The sequence below is a fragment of the Lepeophtheirus salmonis genome, chromosome 8, assembly GCF_016086655.4.
Source record: "Lepeophtheirus salmonis chromosome 8, UVic_Lsal_1.4, whole genome shotgun sequence".
In the NCBI taxonomy this organism is placed as follows: Eukaryota; Metazoa; Arthropoda; class Copepoda; order Siphonostomatoida; family Caligidae; genus Lepeophtheirus; species Lepeophtheirus salmonis.
Genome location: NC_052138.2, coordinates 18,752,563 through 18,779,935, shown reverse-complemented (window position 1 = coordinate 18,779,935; position 27,373 = coordinate 18,752,563). Strand labels below are relative to the sequence as shown.

Here is a 27,373-nt window from a genome sequence, read left to right as displayed (position 1 = left end):
GTATCACGGGAACCTTTCTTCCAAAAAGTAAAAGAAAAAAAAAGTTACCCAAATATGTCAATCATATCATTTGCTATTTATCTCTTATTATCTCTAATTATGACGTATCAAGTGAAACAAGGGAATCGACAGCTGACAACAAATATGCCGTGTGTAGTATCTGATTCGTTGAGAAATAGAAATAATTAAGTAATAATTATGTATACCTCTGCTATTCATTTATTATTGCCATCCTTGAATGGTGGATAACGTCTCTTAATGTAAATAATAAAATATGTAGAGAAATACGTCGAGATAAATTTATGAATATTTGTGTGAAATTATCTAATTATAGTCTAATATGTATGTAAAATCACAATCACCATTCAACCAAATAAACATACATATCCGCTTAAACACATTCTGAAATTATACATTATTTACTCACATACGGTACGATAAAGGAACAATCAAGGAAAGCTTCACTCAATTTCAGAATGTACTTTCTGTTTATACCACCAGGGTATGGAGTACTCAAAAAACCCTCGACGTTTGCCTTTTTCAATATTAAGAGCGTCCTCTTTGGTTTCAGGAAGGGATGATCCAATTGTTTCTGGGAATCCCAGCGCCAGAACTCCAGCCACAGAAGCAATGATACCAACAAGAATCATGGGAAGAGGACCCCATACACTTTTGAGTAGCCCAATAATAAAAGCGCAGAACCCACCCAATCGAGCAACGCAGCTACAGCATCCAATGGCTGTATTACGAATATTTGTTGGGAAAAGCTCCGCCGCGTACACGAAAACTATTGCAAAACATGCAGTCCCACCAAATTTTCCGAGAAGGAAGAAAAATATATGAACGGAGAAACGAAAGGAGTCTGTATAGACAGACAAAAGTCCGGCTATAATACAAGACACTCCAGACATAATTTGAAATATGGATAATATGGGGCGACGTCCCCAACAATCCATGAGAAGCATACACACGATGTGTGCTGGGATTTCTATAATAATAGTAAGAGCAAAGTTCGTATAAATATCTCCTGAGAGACTGGTTGAGGCAAATGAAAGACCATAGTAGCAGAGAGTTACACTGAACCACTGATAAAACATGTTTAAGGAGCGAAGTAACATAGGAACAGGTGTAAACATGTCCATGAATGAACCTCCTTGACTTTCTATATCCCCAGGACTATTTTGAAGAGCTTTCTGGTTTTGAGACATGAGCAAATCTACATCCATATTTTTACCGTTTTCTTTGATAGCTGAAGATATAATACTCCCGGCCTCTTTTTCTCTTCCGACTGACAACAACCATCTTGGACTTTCTGGAATTATGAACCAAAGACCCAATAGAGCAATTAATGGGGTATAGGCCACTAATTGAAGATACACCCATTCCCGCACAAAATAGGCTTCAATTCCCAAGATTAGCTCTCCGATGGCAAATGGTATCTCAATAGCTATTCCAATAAGCAGAGTATATTCCAAACTTACATATTCGACAACCAAGACAAAGCAGACCATGAAACATCCAATCCCTCCCATTCCCGTGAGTATTCGGAGAAATGTAAATATATAAATGTTATGTGCGAAGGATGCAAGTGTGGAAGGGATACTCACGAGAAGTACAGATACGATTAGGGCCAACCGTCTACCAAATTTGTCTGAAAAAATACCAAGGACAAATGATCCAATGAGCATACCTATCATATAGGATGCACCAACTAATTTCCCAATATACGCATGTTCACAAACCCAGCCACTATCCATAGATATGCTGGAACGTACTCCCTGATGAAGGTCGTAGATAACAGACCTCGCGTCACATGATTGGTTGATATTGTGTTCATTTACTTTGGAAATTGTGTCTAAGTAAGTCTTGCAGCTTTCTGTGCTTGGAACGACAGGTTCTTTAAGTTTTGAGTTACTCAAATAGGTACAGCTACTAGGAAATAGATGGGTTTTGTTAACGTTTGTGTAGTTTTTATAAGCATTGAAGTCTGAATCCAAATTTTCGCAAAATGGAACGGAGCATCGATGATTGGGTACATTACCAGTGAATGAGAAGACAACAACGGCAAGGCCTGCTGCCATTGATGTCAACCATAAAAGAAAAAAATTCTTTTTTTGCCACTTTCCAAATCCACCAATTTCATCCAGTATGGAATTAAAATCAATAGCCTTTTGCGTCTCTGTGGCACCCATGATTCAAATATCTAAACGGATTATTTTAAGGATTACTTTAGGCACATTCTGTATTAACTTCTGTATCTTACCTCTTGTCGTGAATCAAAGTTTGTTAATCCATAAGGATTATGTCCTTTCCTCTATATTAAGTGAGGCCTAAGATAGACTGATTCAAATATAAAAATAAACGAATAACAATAAAGAAAATGAGTAACATCCTCAGTACTTATATATACTACATAACGAGGAGGGAGACTGGAGAAATGGAGAACACTAATTAAAGTTTAGTACATTAAACTGGCGTTCTCGTACATCCCCTTCTCCTCCTCAAACAACACGGAATTTAATTGAATTTTTCTTGTATTTTAGAAACTTTTATTAGTAATTCATATCACCCTCAATCTTCATGTTCGACCGGGATGTGAAAATGATTTAATTAAATCAAGTTTTTAAATATACTGTGGATATATGTACAAATATTTTTTCCCCCTCTTTATTTATCCAGACAAGTCCCATCATACAGATTTAAATAAACATTTTAGTTTAAAATGACTTTACAATAAAATAAAAAAGACAAGAAAATAGTACAATGCACTCAAGTAAAATTATTTATAACGATGACAAAAACTAAACCAACAACAACTTTATAAAAATTAAAAAAAATATCAAAAAAACAAGCAAAAACTATTTTGATTTTAAAACTTTGAACTTTTTTAAATTGCAAATAATCTTATACAAAACCACCATCCCATCTAGTATCTTGCTGAGAATGAAAGATGAAATTTAATTAGCAAACTTCCAAGTTGAGATACTATCATCTGAAATTTCATTGTAAAAACAGTATAGCGAACATACTGGAGCAGCAATGAGAATCCCTCTTAATTCCCCACATTTATGGATTTCGACTGTGTCAGTTTCTCCGCAATAAAAGCTTTGCTATTTAAAATTATATTTCTTTTGTTTTTTCTGGAACGTTAACTTTTCTACTCGATAATCCAAACAGTATAATTGGAAATACCTCTTTTTCTGTAACTCCCTTCAAATTGAGCAGAATATATTTCTCTCTCATTATTTGCAGAGCCTGACAATTGCTAAAAACACGAATTGCAGAGTTAAATAGTTTGCCACAGTCTTTACAATGAGAACTGAATTAAATACATCCTGAAGATATTAAAGATTGTACCGTGAACTTTTTTCTATCTGCTATACTTGTAAGAGATCTTAAAATTCGACATTGTCAAGACTCTGAAAGCACAAGGTTATTTAAAACCTGTCGCATAATTTCTTCAACTCATCAACCTTTGTCGCTGGATGTTCAATTTTCAAGTACCAGGGCATCGGCAGCCCATAACAATACAAATACATTTTCAGAGAAAATAAAAATCGACAAAAATGAAAATAGTTTTGTCATAGATTGTTAAAATATTTTTTTGAGAATGCTTCAATTTCCAAATTCGTAATTCGTTAATAAAATAAATTAATACGATAAGGGGAAAATACTGTGAATAAATCTTTTATTGTAAGAACGTGAGCCTCTCCGCCTGCAAAAGGCTCTTTCCACCCACTTTTTGATAGTTCTTTGGAAAATCTGGTGTGAAACTCCGAGAAATCATACGTGGACCCTCATGGACTTTAGGAAATCGGCCAGGGCTCCTTTCTTTAACTCCTCCGAGTCCAGTTTGACCTTCTTCAAAGATACCTTATTCATCTCCAACGTTTCGTAATTGATGACGCCGTAGACGGTGGTCCTGATGACGCCCAACTGCTTGGAGACTTCGATCAGGGGGGTTTCCAGTGTCAAGAAGTGCACGAATTGAAATTCGTCGATCACTTTCAAGTGCCATTTTCTCGACTTGTACGTAAGCCAAAGAGCACAGGTTTGTTTGTTTTTTGTAACTGATTATTTATGCTTTAATATATCGGAATTTCTAAGAATTTTCGTTAATATTTTTGCCAATATCTCGGTTTTCCGATTTCGATCCGATATATCCACCCACGTCTATGCTACACATGGGAATTTTTTTGAAAAAAAGAAAGATTTGTACTTTAAATAACTTTAAGTACATGTCTCAAATCCTTCAGGAATCTTTGTAAAATTATTCATTGAAGTACAGTCATACACAAATGTATAGTGATGAAAATCGTTCATATTTTGGGTATATTAAAAAAATAACTGAAAATCAACATGGCAACCCTGAAAATCAGTATAATATTTTAAGGTGTAATGCAAATCCTTCTAGCAATTCATATTTTAATTATATTAACTTTATGTTCTGTATATTTCCACATGTATGAAATGAATAAAGGTAAAAAAAAAAAGAAGTTCCCTCCTCACAAATTAAATAATAATGATAACAGCTTTGGAAAAGAAAATATACTCTTTAGCTAGCCAACTCCATAAAAACGGGCGAACTTAAAAAACGATAATAATTAATATAACTGTAAGTACAATACAGTGTGTTATGTGGTGTAAATGTGTTATAACTTATGTCTATCCATTTATGAATACTAATAATTATATAATATTGAATAACATAGGCCACTTGCTTTACTCCAAGCCAACTACTTAATATGTGCAATGTAAATACAATCTTTAATTATTATCATACCTTATTCGTTTGTAGTAGTAGTATATAGAGCGTCGCCGTACCTTTAGTGTCATAGTTAACATAGAATTACAAGCATTAGTTAGGTAAAAAGGATCTCTTCTCTTTTTGCTTTAACCATGTAAAAAAGAGATTGGAAGTACAAAATATACTAATTCAGTATAAATCTATCTCTTTTCCGATAAGCTGTTTTCAATATGTAAGGACGACCGGGGATATCACTTCTTTTTTTTTTCCTCATTACCCGGATACAGTTTGACATAAGCACGCCAAAATTTAACATAAGCTATCAACATAATACTTCTGCTATTCTAGAGATTATTCAAAGTTTTAATTGTGGGCAAATTTATTGCATGATTTAATGTCAGCTGTGGTCATGTGAATTTATGCGTTTAAATTGATTTTGCCTTTTGTAATACTGTAAAAATTATTAAGTTTTTATATATTAATGTTTTTCGTTATACAGTTACTATGGTAGTCCCGGGATTCATGCACATTTAAAACGCTATTATACAAAATTAATATTGGAAACAGTACTTGCAGTATCACAACCCAATGAAAATATTGTCCTGCCTATGATGTAAACACCAAAATTTCTGAGTTAGAAAATTGTACTTTACACAACAATGTTGGAATGACAATTAGTACATACTGTTCGTAGAATCGTCTAAAATCTATCTTTGAAAAATAACAATATCTGGGTAACCAAACAAATAAATTAGTTGTTTATCCAATACTGAGGCAATTGTACTCGAAAATTTTACATAAATATGGACCTTACCTTCTAGTTTCACGATAGTAGCAATTGGAGAAGCCCATTCGGGCGAAACAACCTTCGTTAACGCGTCTCTTCTTTCCATTTCTCGAAGTAACTTTACAACTTTTTCCTTCAAAGATCAAGGCACTGAACGACATAGCATGTATCTAGGGTTTACGCCATCTTTGATACGAACAGTGTCTGTGAAATGATTGAAATAATAGAAAATTCTGTTCAGGTTGTAAAAAAAATAAGTATCCGCTTTTCCATTCATATTTTCTACAACTCTAGATGGTGGGTAGTTCTTCTATTAGTGTTGTTTATGCAAAAGAATTCTTGAGCTAGAAATGCTCGTGCATCAGAAGACCCCAACTGAGATTGCTAATGACCTCAGGATCAGCCGGCCAATCTTCCTTGGCATTAAAAAGAGATTTGAAATGCAAGGAAAATTCTCCAGAAAGTCAGGGTAAGGATGGAAGCGAACAGTGTCAAACCCGTCTTGCTAGAAATCCAGGGAACAAACATCTCATTACGACGGCCGTAAATGAGAAAGAGGTTGTCTAGAGGCAAACCTCTTTTGAATATACCCAAGAACATGTGGCCTCCCAGCTCCCCTGATCTTAATCCTTTGGATTATTCCATCTAGGCAAAGGTCGACGGAGATTCCTCCGACAAGCCTCACGGTTCTCAGATCTATGCAGTACGCCGTCAAGGCCGCATGGGCTAACTTGTCAGGAGACTATATCTGTAAGGTTTGTGTGGCCTTCAGGAATAGGGCGTTCCCAGTCATTGAGGCTGAGGGAGGCCATATTGAATTAAAAAAATGTATCTTTCAGTTATAATTCACTGGAAATGAACTTAGATTTATATAATGTATTTCATCCTTTAATTTATAATAAACATTCAGTAAATTTCAAGTAACAAATTAATTCAGATTATAAAATAGTTATATTTAAATTATCATTATAGGTACAGATAATATCTTTATGTATGTATTTTCGTATGCTGAGGCAAAAAAAACAAAAAAAACAAAAACAGGGATTAATTTCTAACAAAAAAGATTTCCATATTATAAAATACACAATACAAAGTAGATATCCAAATAAATTACTAAACAAAGTAATTAGTCAGCTGCATTCCTTGGATCTTTTCTAACATTTTCGGATCTTCACTTAAATTCATATCAATGAGACGATTATGATGATGTCGAGCACGAAATGCTGCTAAATGCGCATAATACGTTGGAGCAGGATACGACACACTTCTTTCACAGCGAGAGTATAAGTGACATAGATAATATGTCAGTGTTTGAAGAAGATCCATGCTCAGGTTATTATCATCCCACAAAAGATGATAATGAGTAGGTTTGGTCGTTCCCTGTCGAAGAGAGAAGAAATAAATATTGTTGTGGATAGGACATTTTATCAAATTATTTTTTTAAATAGCCAAAAATGTCTATATTATAAGTTCTACTAATATCTGGAGTGGAGTGGACACACTTAACCGCATGTAGGAGGAAGTGTATTGTTTATAGTTAAAAATCAAATACCAATATCAAATTGACTTTCTACAATATTAATCCCTTTTTATTTTATGAGCTTTAGATAATTTATGTGAAGTCGCTTGCTTCAATTAATATCTCTTCCACGAAGACAACATTTTTGAACGGAAATAAAAAAGTTTTTTATAAAAAAACTTGACTAGTGTGAATGTTTCAACCTGGGATTGCTACAGATGTTACCTTTAACATTTTTCTACTAGCTAATTACAAAATAAAGCAAAAAACATCCAATAATTTATCCTTTAAATTTAGGGGTCATCTTTTTGGCAAAGGATGTATATAAAGTAAATTTTAAAAAAGAGTTAATTTAGAAAGATAGAGGATCGAAGGGATGAATGATGATTAATAATATTATACTAGACAGTATTGTGTCCGTGCCGTTTTAATTTCATCACGGAGTATTATTAATTAATTTTTCTTTTATAATAGTAGTGTAGTGGAAAAAATACATTCTATCTGTGATAAAGTAACTTATAATTAATTACCTCTTCATATTCACACTAAGATGTAGCTAGTGTACTGGTTTCACATTCGCTCATCTAGTTGACAGAATTAAATGTAAAAAATTCCAGTAAGCCTAGTTAATACATTATTATTTTGCTATTTTCTTCTAATACACTTTTAATTTTCCTATGTAATAATCATTGAAATGTTTGAATAGAAAATTTAATTTTACAAAATAAATCATAGAAAGTATTTTTGTTAGAGGATGCCCCTCATCATTTTGTTAAGCAGTAATTGAATAGCCATTGTTTTATATGTAAATACAACAAACCATTTTTGGAACACTTAATAAAATCTTTATAAATTATAGTTGGTGTAAAAATACCTAATAAAATAATTTTATATTTTAATCATAGCCAAAATGGAGCTGCACCTATAAAAAGTCATAAATTTTCTGGCATATGCATGTAATAAACAATTGTAGTACAATTATTTAGTATTTTAAAATTATTTTTGGCTTATCATTTATTTTAAAAAATATAGCAAATGATGTGTACATTTCATTACTTAAAATAAAATTTTAAAATACCTGTATTGATGAATATTTTAGAATCAGCCCTTCAAAAAAACAGTAGATATGCTATTATTATATAAGGGAAAATTAATTCATAATATTTAGCAAAAAATAAAAATGGAAAGCACACAATACTGTCTACTATCATATTAATATTATTAATCAAGTAAACATCCTTTATCCTTTCGATCCTCTCTTTTTCTTAATTATTGATGAAAGATTTAAGTTATATATATTGTTCATACTTTACTTTTATTTTATCACGAAACCTTTCCTCTGAAAATAAAAATTATCAAATAAAAAAGACCAAAATCAGTTGGTAGCTGTAGGGCAATTCTTCCCTATTACGAAATGATTATTTGGTTCTAGGTAATTTTACCTCATAACATATTCACCGCATTTTTGTTTTAGTCTTTACAGTTGAAATATTCCATTCTTTTTATCAATTGAGTTTTTTACATTCCTTCAAGCTTCAACTAAGATCTTGAGTAATAGTAAGGTATCACTGGTCAATAAGTCCTTTGGAATTAGACTAACCTAATACGTAATATTTCATCATATTCAGATTCATAGCTAAGATACTAGAGTATATACTAAAGTTTGAAGCTTGGACATATAATATAAATACCTAAAAACGAAGTTAATATGTCATGCAGGAAAATTATCAGCTACATATCATTTACGAAGGATTGCTCGCAGTTGTTTACAGTTTAACAGTGTCTTAGAATAGGAGAGTCTGGGCATTGGACAGCTGAAAAGTAAGCTGATCGATATCGTGTTTTCGTTTTGTTTTCCAAAAGATTTACACCAAAATAAGGCTTGGTTTCGTGTTCTGGGGCGGAAGAACTACGAAACCACATGGCTTGCATTTTTTATGTGCTGCTCACTTCAAAGAGGAAGATACTTGTTATTTAATAAATGGAAAACGGAGGCATTTATGACTTGGTAAATCCCCAACAAGTTTCCTTATTCTAAAGAAGCAAAACCAAGAAAAACACTTAATTCCATGAAGTCACATGATCAATCGCTGTTTAGCTCAAATAAAGCCTCGGTATCTGCCTTCAGTTTTTCTCAAGTCGCATAATTAGGAGATACTTCAACTGAAAATGACAAAGAACTGGGACGTTGTATACTCCTTGAACACTCTTATGCCTATTAAACAGGTATTGTATTGACATCATATAATCTTATAAAAAGTATGAATTGTTTTGATAAATTTAATTTGTATAGATGATTATTGTAGTAATAATGCTGATTTTTATTTTTAATAATTGAACCAGTTTCCAAAATGATAACTACTCAAACTATTGAATTCAAGCCTGATGCACGAGAGTGTTCCACAGAAACTCAAGAACTCCGCCTAATTTAGGGGAGTATGTCACATCATCGACTGTTCATTCTTAAGGTAGAATTGACTCAAATTGTTTTTTAGTCATAGTTGTATGTACAGACATATATATTAATGATTTAAATGATGAAGGCAATCCACCGTATATTTAATGATGACCAGCTAAGTTATCTGTGCAATAATGCAAAAAATATTGCCGCCTGGTCTCCTTGCACCATATAAAAAGCATTACAGCTAAGAATTGCTTGTGGTACCACAGGATACGAGATGGTACTTTGATAAGGATTTACTCTAAAAAGTTTAAGGACATTGGGAAGATGGTTAAAAGTTTTGGAATTCAATCCTGGTACTTTAGAAGAAATAATTACTTCTTGTCACCATGAATCATTGGGTGAAATTGTAAAAAAAATTCTAATTGTAAGCTCCACATTTATTGTAGAAAAAAAAATATAAAATTTGAAGGTGCCTCAAATGTCTTAGTGGTAAGTAATGCGAGCAAAAGCTTAAAAATGAGACAGATTGTTTATTAATTGGTAAATCTTCTGTTTATTTCTATATTATTTTCTACGAATATATTTAATTTTGTAACTAATTAAGTATTTCAAGAGAAATAGTAATCCAGGAGCAAATAGAAGAGTGAATCAAAGGTATCTTGAATTCATTGTCCAAAAATTATTGTATTTAATATTATAATATAATATTAATGCAAGTAAATGAGCATTTCATTTATGTATTCAGGGTGTAATATTATTTTATTGCACTAAAAAAAATTATGTGAGGGAATTTAAATAAATGATTTGTATATTTATATTTAAACTAAAGTGTTGAATGTATTACTATTGGTTTTTCGGTGTTTTATATTATGTTAATAAATTATTTTCTTGAAAAATGATGCTGTCTCCTTTTAGTAAGATATCTAGAAGTTTATTGACCTAATGTTGGTTTTATTTTACTCAATTGAGTCCATTATTTAATTAATAATTATTAACAAAGAAAATAGTATACTTTCCAGCGTGGTAACAACAACTCATATTTATTTATCGCAGAACAAATACGTCCAGTATTTGTCCTATACGACGAAGTTGTGTGATGGTTCCAAATTCCAATTCACCACACCCCTCAGTTTGGCCAAAGCAAAGCAATGTCATCCTTAAGCCTCCGGACTACATTTTCTTCTAATCACCAATCCCAAGGCCAACTCGAGCTTCCACTAGTAGTCAAAGACTCCAACTGGAACACCAACATCAAAATGCCTTAGAGTCTGAAATGTTCAAGGAGGAAGAAGTGTACACGTCAACTGATATATTTGATAAGTTATCACGGGAGACATTCATAGCCATCAGGATTTCTACTTATAAAAGCACCGAAATTGTAAGTCGTAAAACTTGATGCTACTAAGAAATCAAAGCAAGTTTGGAAATCGAGGAAAACCTCATCTTCAAAGTTTTCCTAGGACATCAGAGGATCCACAACACTTCAGTCTCCCACTGTCTTAGATAAAGATCGAATAAGATCCATTCCGTTACAGAAGCTATCAATATTGTTGTATATCTTGAATCAAAGGAGAAATTAGGACTAATTAGGACACGTGTGAAGTCATTATGAGCTAGCTGTATAGATTGAAAGAACCCCAAGACTTGGAGACACCCCAAACATCAAATTTGGAATTTTTAATAGATCAGATAACACTATTCTTCCAGAGCCCGAAACCGAGGAGGTACACTGCAGGCCTTCTTTCTGTTTGTCTTTTGTGGGAAAATATGAGTACTGCCCTCTACAACCAAATTTATAGATCAAATACTCTCACAATTCCATGTACCAAGCATCTTAGAACCCAACCTGGAGGCAGGTTTGTCGGTTTCAACCTTGCAATATTTAAGTGCCAGAATAAAGGACCTGAACAGAAGAGAACGAAATGTAACTCTCATAATTGATGAAGTCTACTCTGCTCAAAGAGTGAAGTTTATTAGGCATGTTTCTAGGAAATGAGAACAATCAAACCACTAAAACCTATTGATAGGGAGCCTTCAGACCTAGTGAAAATAAGCAGTATTGGAGAAAGTAATAATATTGCAATTTCTTCCCTTGTAATTTTAGTAATTAATAATACTCATAAATGATATATATTCACAGGCGGTTGAAAGAGGAAGCCATCCCATCAAGTGAACGAATCTGGCAAGCTACCTCTCATCACCCTCACCACCTCCCAGACCAGCACAGCCATAAACTAGGACCAATAGAGTGCATTTGGAGAATGACAGACAAGAAGCTCTGGAGTATGCAATGTTTATGGAAGAGACCGTTCTTTCGGCACAAGATGTCTATTACAAACTCTCTTCGGAATCATTGCCCTCGGGGTTCTTGCTGCTTAAAACTCCAAAAGTTGCACTTGTCAAAATCATACATTCAGATATGAATGGACTAGACATTGCTGCTTGCTTGGAGATGGGAGAATACCTCTCCTTCAGAATTTTCTGTAACAACATCGAGCTAAATAAAATCTTAGTATCACGTTGCATAAATTCAGAAAATATAATGAACTCTGTCACTGAAGCCATCAACATTGCCGCTTTTCTGTGTTCCACGGACGGTCAGACCGAGAAAGAGACATTTGTGAACATCTCCTTAATTTCTTTAACTCGGCAGAAATGGACCAAATTCAATCTTCCAAGCTTGTTTTCATAATGGAGCAAATGTCTCATCTCTTCAAACAGCCTAAAGGTAGAAGATATTCTTCTGGACTCCTTTCCATTGCTTTGATATGGCACAATGTCAGTTCTGGCCTCTACGAGCAAATATATACGTCCAATGCTCTGTCACTACCGTCTCCAAGATATCTTATGACCGTATCCAGTGTTATTACGGTAGAACATGATTACCTTCATCCACGACAAAGTACTTAAAAGCACAAATTAGAGGCTTGAAGAGCAGAGAACAAAATGTAACACTGATGATGGACGAGATTTATTCGGCCCAAAGAGTAGATTTTGTTGCGGGAAAATTTGTGGGAACTACAAATAATCAAACTTCTATAACTGTCCTCCCCTTCACGATCAAGTCAGCCTCGGATAAATACATAGACGTTGTTACCCACATCCCAGTGGTAAACTTAACAGAGGAGTTCCTGTTTAATCAGTATAAAAAATGATTCTAGTTAGTGGAAAAAAGTTAATTCTTCTCATCTAATCAATCTGTGATGCAAATATATACAATACTGTCTACTATAATATCAATATTGTCAATCAATTAATTATCATTTTATGATCCCTTCCTCTAGTGCTCTTTCTTCTATATTAAATATTTACGTTGTGTTTATTGTACATCCTTCGTCATAAAGTGTATTCCTAACTTTAACGAATAAAATGTTGGATCTAAACTTCAATTTTAGTGATTGTTGTAAAATTGACTTGAAGAAAAATATTGAAGATAATATTTGTAGAACTCCAATATAGATTATAATTATTAATATTTTGACATTAAAGAATTAGAAATCATAGAAAGTCCAATATTTAACTCATTTGTAATGTTTTAATGCATGTTTTAATAACTGCTATTTCAGAAATACCTTAAAAACAAAAATTGAGTGAAACATCTCGTACTAAAGTAACTGAAATAAGATAATTGTAGAATAGTCACACCTCTACAGACAACATTTGGCAAAATCAGAGGCAAAATAACCCAATTTTAAAATAATTTCTGAACAGTCGTACTAAAAAAAAAAGAATCTCCATATCTATGAGTTTTACTACCAAATATCATCCCAATCAATGATTCAGTCAATAACTAATGGATTTACACATTTCAAAGCTCGGAAGAATGTATAATATAAGTATTAGTCCTTTAAAGAAACAAAAACAAAAAACTTACTTGAATTCCTTCATGAGATGCAAGGAAAAAATCATATTCAGTTGGATGAACAATATCTGTGTCAACTACAGTCCCGGGGGGAATATTTCTCATTTTACCAACACCATCATTTGGATTTTCAGGAAACAGTCTGGTCTTATGACGTTTTTGTGCAACTAAAAATGTAACTCCAGGCTTATAATTTGCGTCAATAGATAGGCAAGCTCTTCTAATAGCAGACATTTCCTTATCAAGCACATCCTGAAATTGTCCTTCACTTACTCCATCTCTAAAAAAAACTATTTTCTCGGGCTTCCTAGAGGCAGTTTTCCTATAGAACTCCATGAGTAATTTTTTCATGATGTCTTCCATTTCAATAATAACTTCACAAACAGCATTATTTTTTCTGGATACTTGAACTCGCACCTAAAAGAGGAAAAAAAAAAAAGACTGTACAATTAGATCTAAAATGAATTGAAGAATCAACTACTTGAACATTATACAAGGATGCATTGGGATCATAAGAAGCCACAACTGCAGCAATACTAGGCTTGTTTCTCTGATCAGGAGAAGGGTGAGTTACATCCGCACCTACCATCATAACAGGTCGACACATGATTTGAGGGCGAACTGACTTAGGTAATATTTGATTTGTTCCACCAAGCTTAGAATTCAGCTTCAAGCATATATTGTGGATGGTCTGTGGTGATAACACTCCTGTCTTGAAATGAGGCATAACATTTTTCTTTAGAATAAATTGTGTAGGAATGTACAGCTCAACATCACCAAGTTCTTTGAGGGCCGCATACATTGGACCCCTATTATCCATAAAGATCATAATAAGCTGTGGTTTCTAAAAAAGAGAAGATATGAAACATAGGGTAAACAAAGGTACGGTGAAATATCTTACTTCGCTTCCTTTAGATAATTCTTGATAGGCCAGTTTGAATTGCTTGACAACGTCATTCAAATCTCTACCTCTGGCCGTAAAATTTTTAGGAAAATCGATTTCCAAACCACATGTTTTACCATGCTGATACAAAGCATTCACAAAATTTTCACTGTCATTGGGTCTTAAAGGAATAGTATCTAATAATGCCCAATTACGAAGAGCCTTTCCAGATTGAAACGCCAAACTTGCTGCATTCCATTTTCCGTCTCGCGGCCCAATAGTTTTTCCACCGTTATACTCTAATTTGGGTGGTTCTAATACCCTTGCATTGATCAATGTCATATCTTTCGACATTGATATTCCAAATTCATTTGCATATTTATCTTTACTAAAGAAATCATTCAGACTCTTCAAATTAGTACTTATAATTTTTTTTTCTGTCCATGGGGGCTACAGCCGTTTTTCGAATCATATTGGCTGTCTCGACGTCAGAAAGTTTTTTTGAGTTAGGACAAGCTTGTGTTTTAAGTATGCAAAGCTCTGGAGGCAGGTAAATTGTTGCCTTTGGGTTACCTACATGCAAACATGGCCAATTCGGGTATCTTAACTTATAGTTATACTGTGATTGGTAATAGTCAACTATCTTCATTTTTTTACCATCGATTTCGACTTTCTCCTCATTAGCTGATTTAACAAACTTATTAAACCGATAGTCTCTTAGACTATTGTCTGGTCTCTTGAAACGGACTTTAAGCCCTATAACACCATATATAGAAATCATGATAAATAACGCTTTCTCAAACAACAATAACTTGATACAAACCTTTCAACTCATCTTCAACCGTTTTAAGACTCCGATAGTCGCGAAATACTTCATCAGGTCTAGGAAGCCGACCTCTCATAGTACAACATTTGGATGCAAATTCTTCTATAGGACATTCCGAGTAACCAGGTTTATTAGCCATATCCACATTTAAAAATGGCTTCCATGCAAAACGTACAGAAACAAATGTACCTTGCCAGAGAGATTTTCCGGAGCTTTCAATATCATGGACGCATCCTTTAACTTTAGGATTGTAAATACTCCTTCCAATTGTTGTAAAACTAAGTTGTGCACTCATGCCTATTTTAAGAGTCAAAATTTGTTAAATTTTAATTTATGACAAATCTGCACTTACCTAATATTACATTTAATACTTGAGCACTTTTAGCTATCATTTCACATTTTGATCTGCTTGAAGACGGAGACAGATAATCTTTTAAGCTATCAGATATATCAATAGTATCAACATGTTTTATCGTTACTTCAAATTCAACCTCCCTAGCATCTTCAGGTATTTCACGTACAGAAACTTTAGTTACAAAGTTTGGAGGTAACTTATGAATGGAATACATGGAATATTGACCATCAAAAACAATAGAAGCCGGAGAAACTTTGATTGCACGCTTCGTTTTTTCAATGACATCAAATAAAAGAGGACTATCCGTTTTTCTCAAATCCCTTTTCCATGGCAATTTATATGATACTTGATATTGGTGAACTTCCGGAACTTGTAGCTTTAATTCGTAGTGATTTGCCCTGACTTTAATTTTCCTACCAAGGGTACCTAATTTAGTCATTTTTTCTTTAATGGAAGCGGCACGTGGAATATTATACTGCGCTCTTGTATTTCCTATACTACAAGAAGAAAATTTTGCTATCAGTTTAGAAGAATCCTTCTCAGAAGAAGAAACATTGGACAAAGTCTCCGAGGATTGTGATTGTTCACTATGACTTTGTGAGATCTCTTTTTGAACAGGCTTTTCGACCTTTTTTTTATTACTTTGATCTTTAGGAGGTCTTTGTGCCTGGCTTTGGGAGGCTCCTTCAAGGGTTGGGAAGTCTGGGGGGTCAGGTTTTTGAGCCTGTTGTTGTTGCTGCTGAGGCCTTTGAGCCTGTTGTTGCTGCTGCTGAGGCCTTTGAGCCTGTTGTTGTTGCTGCTGAGGCCTTTGAGCCTGTTGTTGCTGCTGCTGAGGCCTTTGAGCCTGTTGTTGCTGAGGCTGAGCCTTTGTTGTTGCCTGTTGTTGCTGCTGCTGAGGCCTTTGAGCCTGTTGTTGCTGCTGCTGAGGCCTTTGAGCCTGTTGTTGCTGCTGCTGAGGCCTTTGAGCCTGTTGTTGCTGCTGCTGAGGCCTTTGAGCCTGTTGTTGCTGCTGCTGAGGCCTTTGAGCCTGTTGTTGCTGCTGCTGAGGCCTTTGAGGTCCTTTGAGCCTGTTGTTGCTGCTGCTGAGGCCTTTGAGCCTGTTGTTGCTGCTGCTGAGGCCTTTGAGCCTGTTGTTGCTGCTGCTGAGGCCTTTGAGCCTGTTGTTGCTGCTGCTGAGGCCTTTGAGCCTGTTGTTGCTGCTGCTGAGGCCTTTGAGCCTGTTGTTGCTGCTGCTGAGGCCTTTGAGCCTGTTGTTGCTGCTGCTGAGGCCTTTGAGCCTGTTGTTGCTGCTGTTGAGGCCTTTGAGCCTGTTGTTGAGGGGCTCCTCCGAGAGTGGGGATATCCAGGAGGCTTGTAAGCTGTTGTTGTTGAGGAGGCCTTTGCCCAGATCCTGATGCTCCATCCTGTTGCTGAGTATTGGATCCTTTTCCCTCTTTTAGATGAAGCAAAGGAGTTAATTAATTAATTAATTTGAAACAAAAGCACAAAAGTATAACCGTTTGTTTTCTAAAATTTTAGGCTACTTACTTCTTTTATTTTTTCCCATTGTAGAATAATATTAACTTAAGTCTAACGAAACTTTAGGTAAATGCAGATATTTAGGATAATGAAATGATATTCAATTCTTTATCCTCCAACTCCTTTGCTGGCCAGTTGATAGACTAGATACTTCTTTTATAAGTGACTCATTAAGACTTTTGATGAAACAGACACCTAAATTATATACACACAAAACCTCTTACAGTTATAACAAGAACTCGCCCTTTAACCAAAAAAAGAAAGAGTTAATGCTTTGTTTCCAGTGAACAAAGGAAAAATATGTGTATTATAAACTTTGAACCATGATGAAATCTACATAGTCCTCAAGTTTGTAACAAATTTAAAAGGAATGGTAGTAAGCTATAATCTAAATAATAAAATATATTTAAATTTAACGGTAAATTGTATATTTTATAGATAAATCGGCATTTTTGATTTATTCATTATATACATTAATTATATTATTCAAAGAGTAATTTATTTTTTCCACTCCATTTTTATGGATTTATTTGTAATTATATTAAGTACATACGTAGTAGTTTTAATAGCTATATTGAGGTTTTGTAGTCTAAGGACTTTAGGTTCTGTAGTTTCAATTCATTTTACATTATTTTATAGCTTTCTTCCAGCCAGCTCGTTTTCAATGCGTACATATAACAAATTTTTTCCATTTATGACTGACATAACTGCGCAATTCAATCCTTAATATAATGCTGCATTACTAATGCATTATGAGGAGATAACAATTTTGACAGTACTTAATTTGCATATGTTAAACAAAACAGTGCTAAAATTAGGTTATTCCTTGCTTTTAGATGTTATAATTGATTTAATTATAATATAAATATGATAAATAACTAAGATAAAGCTTAAGATTTATTTCTAACGAACTAACCAAAGGGATCCTAAATAGTTAATCATACTAAATAGACATTCGTAGACAAACTTATGTTGGAATTCTATAAAAAATAATACTGAATGAAATGGTTAAGGTTGAAATAAATGTCCAACGTTCTCTTTTTTGTGTTTGACAGGAGTGCAAAAGAATTTTCTCATATTATTGAAGGAAGTACTGTAGAGTAATTTTATAGAATCAATTCTTCATGAATTTGTCACATCGAGTTTGTCTTATAAATTTTAATTTATAAATAACACATAATTTATTGACTTGCAACGATAATTGTCTCAGAATCCCCTTGACTTATAATGGATATGAGATTAAAAACATTCAATTAACAATTAATATCAGGCCATTGGTGTAATGTATTTCGTATTTCCTTCCCCATTGTTCTTCTTATAGTCTTGTATTTTCTTTTATTATGTATTAAAGTACTCTCTTTTACGTAGTATAAATAGTCATGTATTTTGTATATTAATTAGAGTAGGGTTTTGTATTATAAAGAATACAGATGATCTTATAAATAAGTATAGTCTTATTCCTTCACGCCATCCCTTCTTCTCATTTCTCTCGGTCGTCCTGGATCCATCGTTATAAATAAATTTGTGTCTCCTCTCCCTCGTCAAAACACAACAATTGGATATGTTATTCGACAATGTAACGTATACTTTTTAAAAATTCCAGGGATTTATTAAATATCAATATGATTCAATTATAAACTCCTGAGCATTTCCATAATCAACTAAACAGTTATAATTTCTTGAAATATTGGGAAACGTGAAGAAACTGTTACTGCTTTTACATTTATAATTATTAATCATCAGCAATATTTTGTTATATTATATAAACCTTTTTTAAAAGTTTTATCTTCAATTATATCAACTGAAATCATCAATGAATCTATATTTTTTTTAGTTTTATATCTAATGATATTAGTTACATAATTAGTAACATTATTTTGTTCTTAATTAATGAAATTCTTAGGTAAAATGAAGTAAAGAAATTCTACTTAATAAACTTTGCCTTGTATTTATTTATTTATTTGTGAATAGGAACTCAAATGTTATTCAAAAAATTGATTGTGATTAAGAGCACACGCAACATCCGTTTTTCTTTTTATAATCTTAAAACAGTTATTGATTGAAACTTGATGCCCAGCTTTATGAACAATAATTGTTATATTACAAGTTCAATTTTTAGTCCTACTTTTTATGAAGTTGTGTTTCAAAGAAAATATTTTCTTTCCTTTTGTTACTCTCAAAACTTATTTCAATTTAAAACAAAAGTACCTCGATACTGGGCCTTTACTAGTCTAAAATTGATGCAATATTTTTAGTATTAGGGGCTAATAAATTTTTTACAAGGCTATTAAAAAAAATAATGAGAAGCCCTCTTGGCAAATTTTAACGACCGTCGAGCCCTGACTATTTACACTATTAGCAGAGATTAATTTTTTGTAAGAAGACAGGAGCAAGACATTGGTACAAATGAATTACGACCTTTATTGATATCAGCTTCCTGTTATATGATTTTGGTGGAAAAAAGAATTACTGCTATTAAGAAGATAACCTTCTACATTTAAAATAGCGTTAGTGCAGGATAAAGATTATAATTATATTTAAATACATATATTATTTTATATTTATTTTATTATGTATTTTTACATGAATTTATACCAAAGATAAGGGATAATTCTTCTTTTGGAGGAGATGTTAACACACCATGACTTATTAACAGAGATGTTCAAAAAGCTATTATAAAAGAGGCCCTGGATTTTTGCAGTTGTCACCTTACTCAGGGAGAGTGCTCCATGCCTTATCATATGAAGCATCAGTACTATATTTTTTGAATAAAGTTTCAAATTATTATCATTTTATGACGTTGTTGAAGTTCAAATTTTCTAAAAGCTTGGCTCACAAAATCACACATGAAAAATTCTAAAAGCCTTGCCATAAATTTAGACTTTTTTTCGTTCATTATCGGCAAATAATGAAGTAAAATTAATACTTATATATAAAAGTTATATAATAAAGTTGAATGTTATTTAATTCCAATTTAACTTCCAATCAAATGAAAAAAACAAAAATCTTCAACTCAAGAGTTTGACAAATCAATGCAGAAATAAAGTTTGAGATGGACAAATACAAAGCATCAAGGTAGATCAAATATAAAAATAATTGATTTAGAGTTGTGGAAAATTAATCAATCAAGTTTCCCACACATAGTTTTCCCAGTAAAAAAGTATCTCTGCCTACCACCTTCTTCAGTGGAGAGTGAAAGGTTTTTTTTAGTTTCAGTTAGCTAAATATAAATAGAATATATCAATTTTTAATTATAGTTTTATTGGAAATAGTAGCGAGTTAAATTTATGTTTTGTTTTATTTCCCATTAAAATTGGACAGAAAGGAAATATATACTAGTTTAGTTTATGATAACCAATATTGAATTGTTAATCATGTTGATTATAAATGTATAAATTTATTTTATCAACTGTGATTCTTAGAAATTTACAGCAAAATGATATTTTTTGACTATTATTAAAATATTAAAGAATCGGTATCGGTCATTTTCCCCAAAATTGTATCGGCATCGGGATTTATTTTTGGAATCGTCTTATCACTAGTGTTAATAACTTTATTTATTCGACTAATTGCAATTGATATGAAAAAAAATGATTTCATTTAAAATAATTAAAATATATATGTACTGTATTTGAGTGCTTTAACCCGATAAAGCTTCTAACTCAATACGTCAATCATTAAAAAGGTTTTCCGTGATATATTCACAAACTATTTAAAAATATCAAAAACTGAAGACCAAATGAAATATCTTAATGTGATATCATAATAAATATAATTATTATGCCAGATAATATTGTACGACACAAGGTTATAAATTTTTGCCAATGAGAGATAACACAACACCTAGCATCCCGCAGAGAAGATTTTCTTAATGTATTAGGAAGGTTAGACAACTAATTGACTATTTTCTCACGTTCCTTAGAATTTCATAGTCGCCAATGTTCAATGTCCCATCCTCGACATGGACTTTTTGAGTTTGAAATGGACTGTAAAAATAGTTATAGTTATTATTATATTAGTAATTGACATTCCAACTTAAAGCCTCTAATTGTGAAGATCTCCTTATCATATTCAATCCTCAAAGCTCGACAAATCAACATATCTTGTATTTAACCACAAAAAAAGGATGATTTATTTTGGCAGTGTCTTAAAAACATGTTACAACAATCATCATCATTCATGCGATCATGCTTGGTCTTGTAATATTTTTAATATTATGGGGTTAATAAATAGAAGGAGCTGATTGGTCTGTTGAGTTGAGGATTGAATAGGATAAGTATATCTTCACAATTTGAGGTCTAAGGTTGAAATATCATTTACTTATATAATAATAACTATAACTTTTATTTCACACTCAAATTCAAAATCAAAAAGTCTACGCCTTGGATAAACGTTACACATCGTAAATTATGAAATTATAAGCAATTTCATTCTGAAAGAGCGAATCGAAATAGATTATATTAATTTTGTTTTTGTAAATATAAACCATAAAAATATACTTCAAGTCAAGATTTTTAATAAACGATGGATACACTTCGGAGGAAAATAAGATGTTTTGAAAATATCAGTCTTCCAAAACCGTTTCTGTGAACCTTTATATGCTGAATTTGAAAAGTTTCATTAAAGTTCCTTCCGCAAGTTGTACAAAAGAATATAATCCTCAGTTTCTATTTTGAGGAAAAACAAATTGTTGCACACAGAACTATTTCGGATACATAAACGATCACAAAGCCTGTACTGACCTCCAAATCTAATCAAGTAAGTAATTGTGTAGGTGCATAATATACATCGATAGGCTGTCAGACACCCTTTCTATTTTTTTATAATACTCATAAACTTATTGTGCTTTGATAAATTTAGCATTACTTATAAATATGTGTGTTGGACAATAAAAAAATCAAATTTATCAATTTTATAATTGAATGATTCATGGGCATCTTTGGTTGATAGGGTTTATTAAATGACGTTGAAAAATAAATTTCACAACAATTACTTATTTATTTGATAATTATATATTACCAGAGAGAGTACCCGATATTGTTCGGAGTTAATTATTCAATAAATTATGAAAATTTAATCTGTCTGCCTGTTTGTTTATCTGTCAGTTTGACTTTGCACAACTTATTTTTTTTTTTTTTTTACGCAAAATATAATTAAAAGTATTGAATTACTAAAAATTGATGCAACACTCAAAATAAATCTTGTCAAAATAATGAACAGAGCATGATAATAAATGAACTATCCGTTTTAAAACATATAAGTGAAGTTTCACAACTGACAGAACTCTGGACACATCATAGTCCGAGGCATCCCTTTTTGCAACAAAATAAGTTGAATTATATTGTAATAGCTACGTTCATAATACGTTCCAGAATAAAAGGCTAAAGGTGGGTTTACTGAATTTAGCACGGATATCTTATTCCTTTTCATTATTTTGATGTTGTGATCTCTAGTGTTACTCTCCGTCTTTCATGAGCATGCGCAATCTGATGTTATTTCTTCATTGAAAAATGAAAGATTATTTGTTTTAAAAAAAATAAAAATAAAACATTATTCAGATGCTCAATTACAAAAAAAATAAATACCACTCACACTTTAAATCCTATTTTCTATACTCTAGCCATAGATAGTTAACTTAATATTGATATTTCCACATATTTTTTTCATTTTTATACTAATCTTTACTCTCTCAGCCAATTTATCTGATATAAGCGTATTTTAAAATGGCTACAAAATAATAAACGTAGTCTCTTAGCTGTCATGACCTTTCATTAAATTATCTGCAAGAAGTTATAAGATGAAGAAAAGAAACTCAAACCCCACTCCATATTAAGCAATGATATAGGCAAGATTTATTCCAATGTCGATCCTCTATTCGACTTTGAGTTTAACAAAGACTTAGATTGTCATTCCACATCAAATCCTCAGAGTATTTCTTCATCTTTCACGTACTAGTGATTATTTTATACTTAATAAAAGAATAGGGATGACAGCTTTGAAAAATAAAAAATAAACACTTTTTAGGTTACAACTACAAAAAGAGTGCAATCTTCTATTGTCATATTTTTCTCAATTAACTCATGGAAAAGTATCATTCAATAATGATCCAACTATTTTAAGTTCAAAAATATCAATGAAATCAGGGACGTCTGCAGGATTATATTTGTATATACATATATTCTTTTTTTTCAAAAGTTCCTTAATTGGGGGGGGGAGTAACCACCTTTCAAGATCACACTTTACAGATGCTTATAAAAATGATGCCTCCATTTGTTCATGTACAATAATATTTGACATATTTTTTTAAAATTATATTTTAAAAAAATACTTAAAAAAGTTTCTTAATTGGGAAACTTTTTCAAGGTTTGGGCCCCCAATATATAAACATATTATATTACACAAAGCACATTTGATCTATACAGCCCTTGTAAATGCATAGTTTTAACCCTCCCTTGGTGAAATGAGATATAATAAAACCTGATATGTATAAAAGTGCTTCTGATTCCATTGAATGCACATTTATCGCAACAACATTTAGTAAATTCTGTAGACAAGGACAACAAAGAATTTTCAATTTTGTGAAAAAATTGGCAAATCGACATTTGTAAAGGAAATTGCCAACACATTTTCGAACAAATTTTGCAAAAAAGTAGTTTATAACATTTATTAGCATTTGAAAAGAGAAACACAAACCTACCAATATTTATTTCGTACTTGCAAAAACAAAAAAGAAAGAGAGAATAATGTCGTCGAAAAAATAACCAACGATAACTGGTTCATCTTTTCAAATATTGCAAAAAATATGTAATTGAAAATACTCCTGTACAGTTTTAAGTACAAATGTAACATATTATTAAAATCTACATAGTTTTTCATTCGATACTGTATTATAATATTGCTTAGTAATATTTATATGTTCTATTAAAAGAGTAGCTATGATTAGTTATTATATTATTTCTATGAAAAAATAGCCAAAATTTATTCGTAGAAATAATCAAATGGCCAATATATATATATATTGTATAAACGATGTGGGATCAATAAGAAATTGTATTCGTGTTCTTTTGGAAACGCAGCCAGAGGTTCAGGTGTTTTTTCATACTAAAATGTAAGCCAAGGCGGTGAGCAATTTGAATGGACGTGATAAAATTTGGGATATCTAGATCTTTACAGCAACAAGTAAGATCTAATAAAAATTTACATTAGAATTGTTGATTCTATTTCATAATATTCGAACTGCCCAATTATATATTTCATATAAATATTATTAGTTTGTTCAAAATAGACATAAATAAAAAACTTATTTAAATATACTTTTCTACATAAAATGTAATAACTTCAAAAAATCCTCTTGTTAAACTAATGCTACTGCTACCTAATTATATCCTAAACATAACCCCATTCACCAAAGAAACTACTTTTGCTGCATGTTGTGCTATTATAGCATTTTGTATTACAAAGGTGTCCCTTTTTTTGCAGATGAACTTATTTGTTTGGAGTCTGTGCAATTGCACCCCTTAAAGCCTTGTTCATTTCCATCCGGCAGAGTTGATGTAGTCAGTCGCAATGTAACTTCATCAACACTGAGGAATCCCTCCTTGCAAGGCACAGACTGCTTTCTTACATTAAGCTGTTTTAATTTTTTGTCTCTAATCTATGATATATGTTCGCTGCTACATGGACGTAAATGGGATCTGTTTTTCCACGGTCGATACTTGGCATACTGAACAAACCACTATCCATAAGCCAACTTACTTGTCTTTTTGTCACGTTGCCACATCAAATATGACCTAATTTTTTCTCATAGCCTCGTGGCCTTCAGAAAAATGCCATATATGTTTCGTAATTTTTGTCTACTTTTAGGATTCAAAGCTGTTTTAAGCCCTCCGTGTGAAGATAGATATAAGTTATGCTAGTATATTTTAAATCTGAATGTTACAAAATTCTAAAACCATTTTTAAAATTTTTGCAGCAAATTTATAACTCGAGTTATCTTTGTTTAAAGTAGAAAATAAGTGCTTTTTCAATCCATCCACCAGGGGATGAAAGCAACATGAACTTTGGTTGTAAGATCAAATCTGCAAAGGGTTTTGCAAACGAATGGTTGGGGAGTTGTGTGCCAAGAAAGACTACCCTCCTCAAGTTGTAAGTTATTTGTATCTGGATTTACGAACAATAAAGAACAACTCCATGTATGGTCTTAATGGGGGTCTTAGCTTCAAATGTTGTGGAATGTGTTTGTCTTAATGTTTGTTTCTTCGGGTAAACACTTGGGAAGGTTCCATGGATTCGAACATGTAAATGTGGAATTTACTTATTTTTAAGAAATAAAACTAAAAACATAATTATATGTAGAAGTCATAAACAGAGAATCAGCTAAACTTAAAATGACAAATCATGGATATAGAAGTTATTAATATAAAATAATTAAATAGACTGAACAAACTATTAGTGACACTATACATATAAAAAATGTAATTACACATTTTTATACAAAAAAAAAAAATATTTCTTAAATAAACTCAATTAGATTCAAAACCTGCTTGAACGTTCGTGATTGCTCATAAAAGACGGGGCATACCCCTGAGGATTTGTTGCAAAGATATAATTCTAAGTCCTTGTTGGACTCAGTGTGGAATTGGGGATCAACATTGGAGTAAGACTAGCAAATGTCCTTATTTATATCCTTTTTTTCCTTCATTTCTTGTCACAGCTGATTGTATCTGATCTAATGAAACATATATCATTTTGTATTTTTTATATGGTAACTATTATTTAATTTTTGCTCAAAAATGTAATGAAGCAAAAAATATCTTACCTGGTTGGATATAGACAGAGGATTTGCAATTTTTCAAAAAAAAAAATCAAAACTTTTTTTCACCCGCGATCGTCACACTTTTCATGAGTATTTGCTTATTTAGTCTGTTAGATCACTAAATGCTGCATCAAATTTGAAAACTTCGTCGAAACAAATGTAACAATGCATTGTATAGCTACGCTTTGAATTTTCCCAAAGGTGAGCTTTCATAGATCCAATTATTATTAGTTACTCTTTTTAAGTTGTGAATAATTATTGAATAATTAATAGGTTGGTCCCAAAACTTTCTTACTGGGAAACGTTCTTGGCATGATTATGAGCCAATTACTGCTGCTGAGAGGTTACCATTAGATACTTAACATCTGGGAATTCTTAAGTTTGATGGTTTTATATTTATTAATTATTTATAATCGTTCGATTATTTTAATATTTTCTTTAAAGACGTCAATTTCATATAGGTTCTGAATGAAATTGTACATAGTACATCCAACACTATCTGAGATGCTCTTGTGGTAAAATTATCAATAAATTAAAGTAGTATAATTATTTCCTTAAATATATATTTTTTAAGGATGTTAATGCTCCTTCAACGAAATATGATTGGTTATCAATCACTAAAACATATGAAGAGCAGTGGAATTTTCCTGATTGTATTCATATGTTTCATTTATAATTATTAATTTGATGTTATAGGCTCAATAGATGGAACACATATACGGATACAAGTTCCAATTAATTATGGATCAGAATATTTTAATTATAACGTGTTTCATTCCATTATGTTATCGGGGATTTATGATGCTAACTATAGCATATTAATGAAGAATAAATATATATATATTATAATTCAATATTTCAAAATTTATTTAGAAAATAAAAAATTAAATGAAAAAAAACAAATAAATAAAATTTATGTATTGAATGTTTATATATTGATAAAAAAAAATGATATTTATTCATTTTATTAAAAAGTATTAATATAAAACTATTTTACGCTTAAAATATTTACATATTTGATCTATTAATATATTTCATCTTTTTTGTTTTTGTACAAATTGTAAATATTATTGAAGGCATTTGGGAATTTTGAAAGCAATATAGAATTTTTATTAACATAGTAAGATTTTTTTTTTTTTTTTTTTTGAAAAGTTCTAAATAATCTTCCTGTACGAGTATCATATTGTTACACTTTAAAAAACCCTTTCCAAAAATGTATGACAAATTATGTTTACATTAAATTTTGCCCCTACCAAGTTCAAAAGAAAATATTGAGAAATTTCCTGTTTTCTTCAAATCTATATTTTGCCTACCTAATAAAATTTAAGTATCTTAAACATTAAATTAACAATTAATAAATATGTCATTCAATATATAATCATTTCATATCCTATGTGTGTAACTTTTAGAAATAATTTCTAGCACGAGAGAAATGTTATTTATAAAATGTCTACATAGATAAAATACTTAATATATGAAATATTACTATGTATAGCTGAGATATTTTCTTCGTAGAATTTCTAAGCTGATGACAGTTTCTGTTAGACTTGTGAATCCAGATCAAAATTTTGTTCATTTTCTTCAAATAATTTCTATTTTCTATTAAATAAAGTGTTAGTCACTTTCACAAAACACAAAAAACACAAAAAGAAGTATT

The 27,373-nt window shown here is 31.8% G+C and overlaps 2 protein-coding genes across 4 annotated transcripts; both read right to left on the bottom strand.

The window, feature by feature from the left end:
• Positions 1-196: 196 nt before the first annotated feature.
• On the bottom strand, positions 197-2,491 carry LOC121123097 (organic cation transporter protein). Of its 3 annotated transcripts, none has more exons than XM_071890324.1 (3): positions 2,264-2,491; positions 2,042-2,203; positions 197-1,932 (listed from the first exon to the last, which is right to left on the bottom strand). In XM_071890324.1, the coding sequence occupies exons 2-3, from the start codon at positions 2,092-2,094 to the stop codon at positions 462-464; spliced, it is 1,524 nt and encodes a 507-aa protein (XP_071746425.1). In that variant the 5' UTR covers positions 2,095-2,203; positions 2,264-2,491; the 3' UTR covers positions 197-461. The 3 variants fall into 3 exon arrangements, with proteins under 3 accessions (XP_071746425.1, XP_040574119.1, XP_040574117.1); XM_040718185.2 differs by having other exon boundaries at positions 197-1,929; XM_040718183.2 differs by having other exon boundaries at positions 197-2,203; positions 2,264-2,490.
• Positions 2,492-6,395: 3,904 nt separating this feature from the next.
• LOC121123471 (protein argonaute-2-like) lies at positions 6,396-17,070 on the bottom strand. The gene is given in 9 exon segments (XM_071890499.1): positions 6,396-6,914; positions 13,332-13,736; positions 13,801-14,163; positions 14,221-14,622; positions 14,624-14,958; positions 15,026-15,325; positions 15,381-16,254; positions 16,256-16,815; positions 16,911-17,070. Coding segments are annotated over 9 exon segments (3,525 nt in total). The 5' UTR covers positions 16,930-17,070; the 3' UTR covers positions 6,396-6,647.
• Between the last annotated feature and the right edge of the window lie 10,303 nt (positions 17,071-27,373).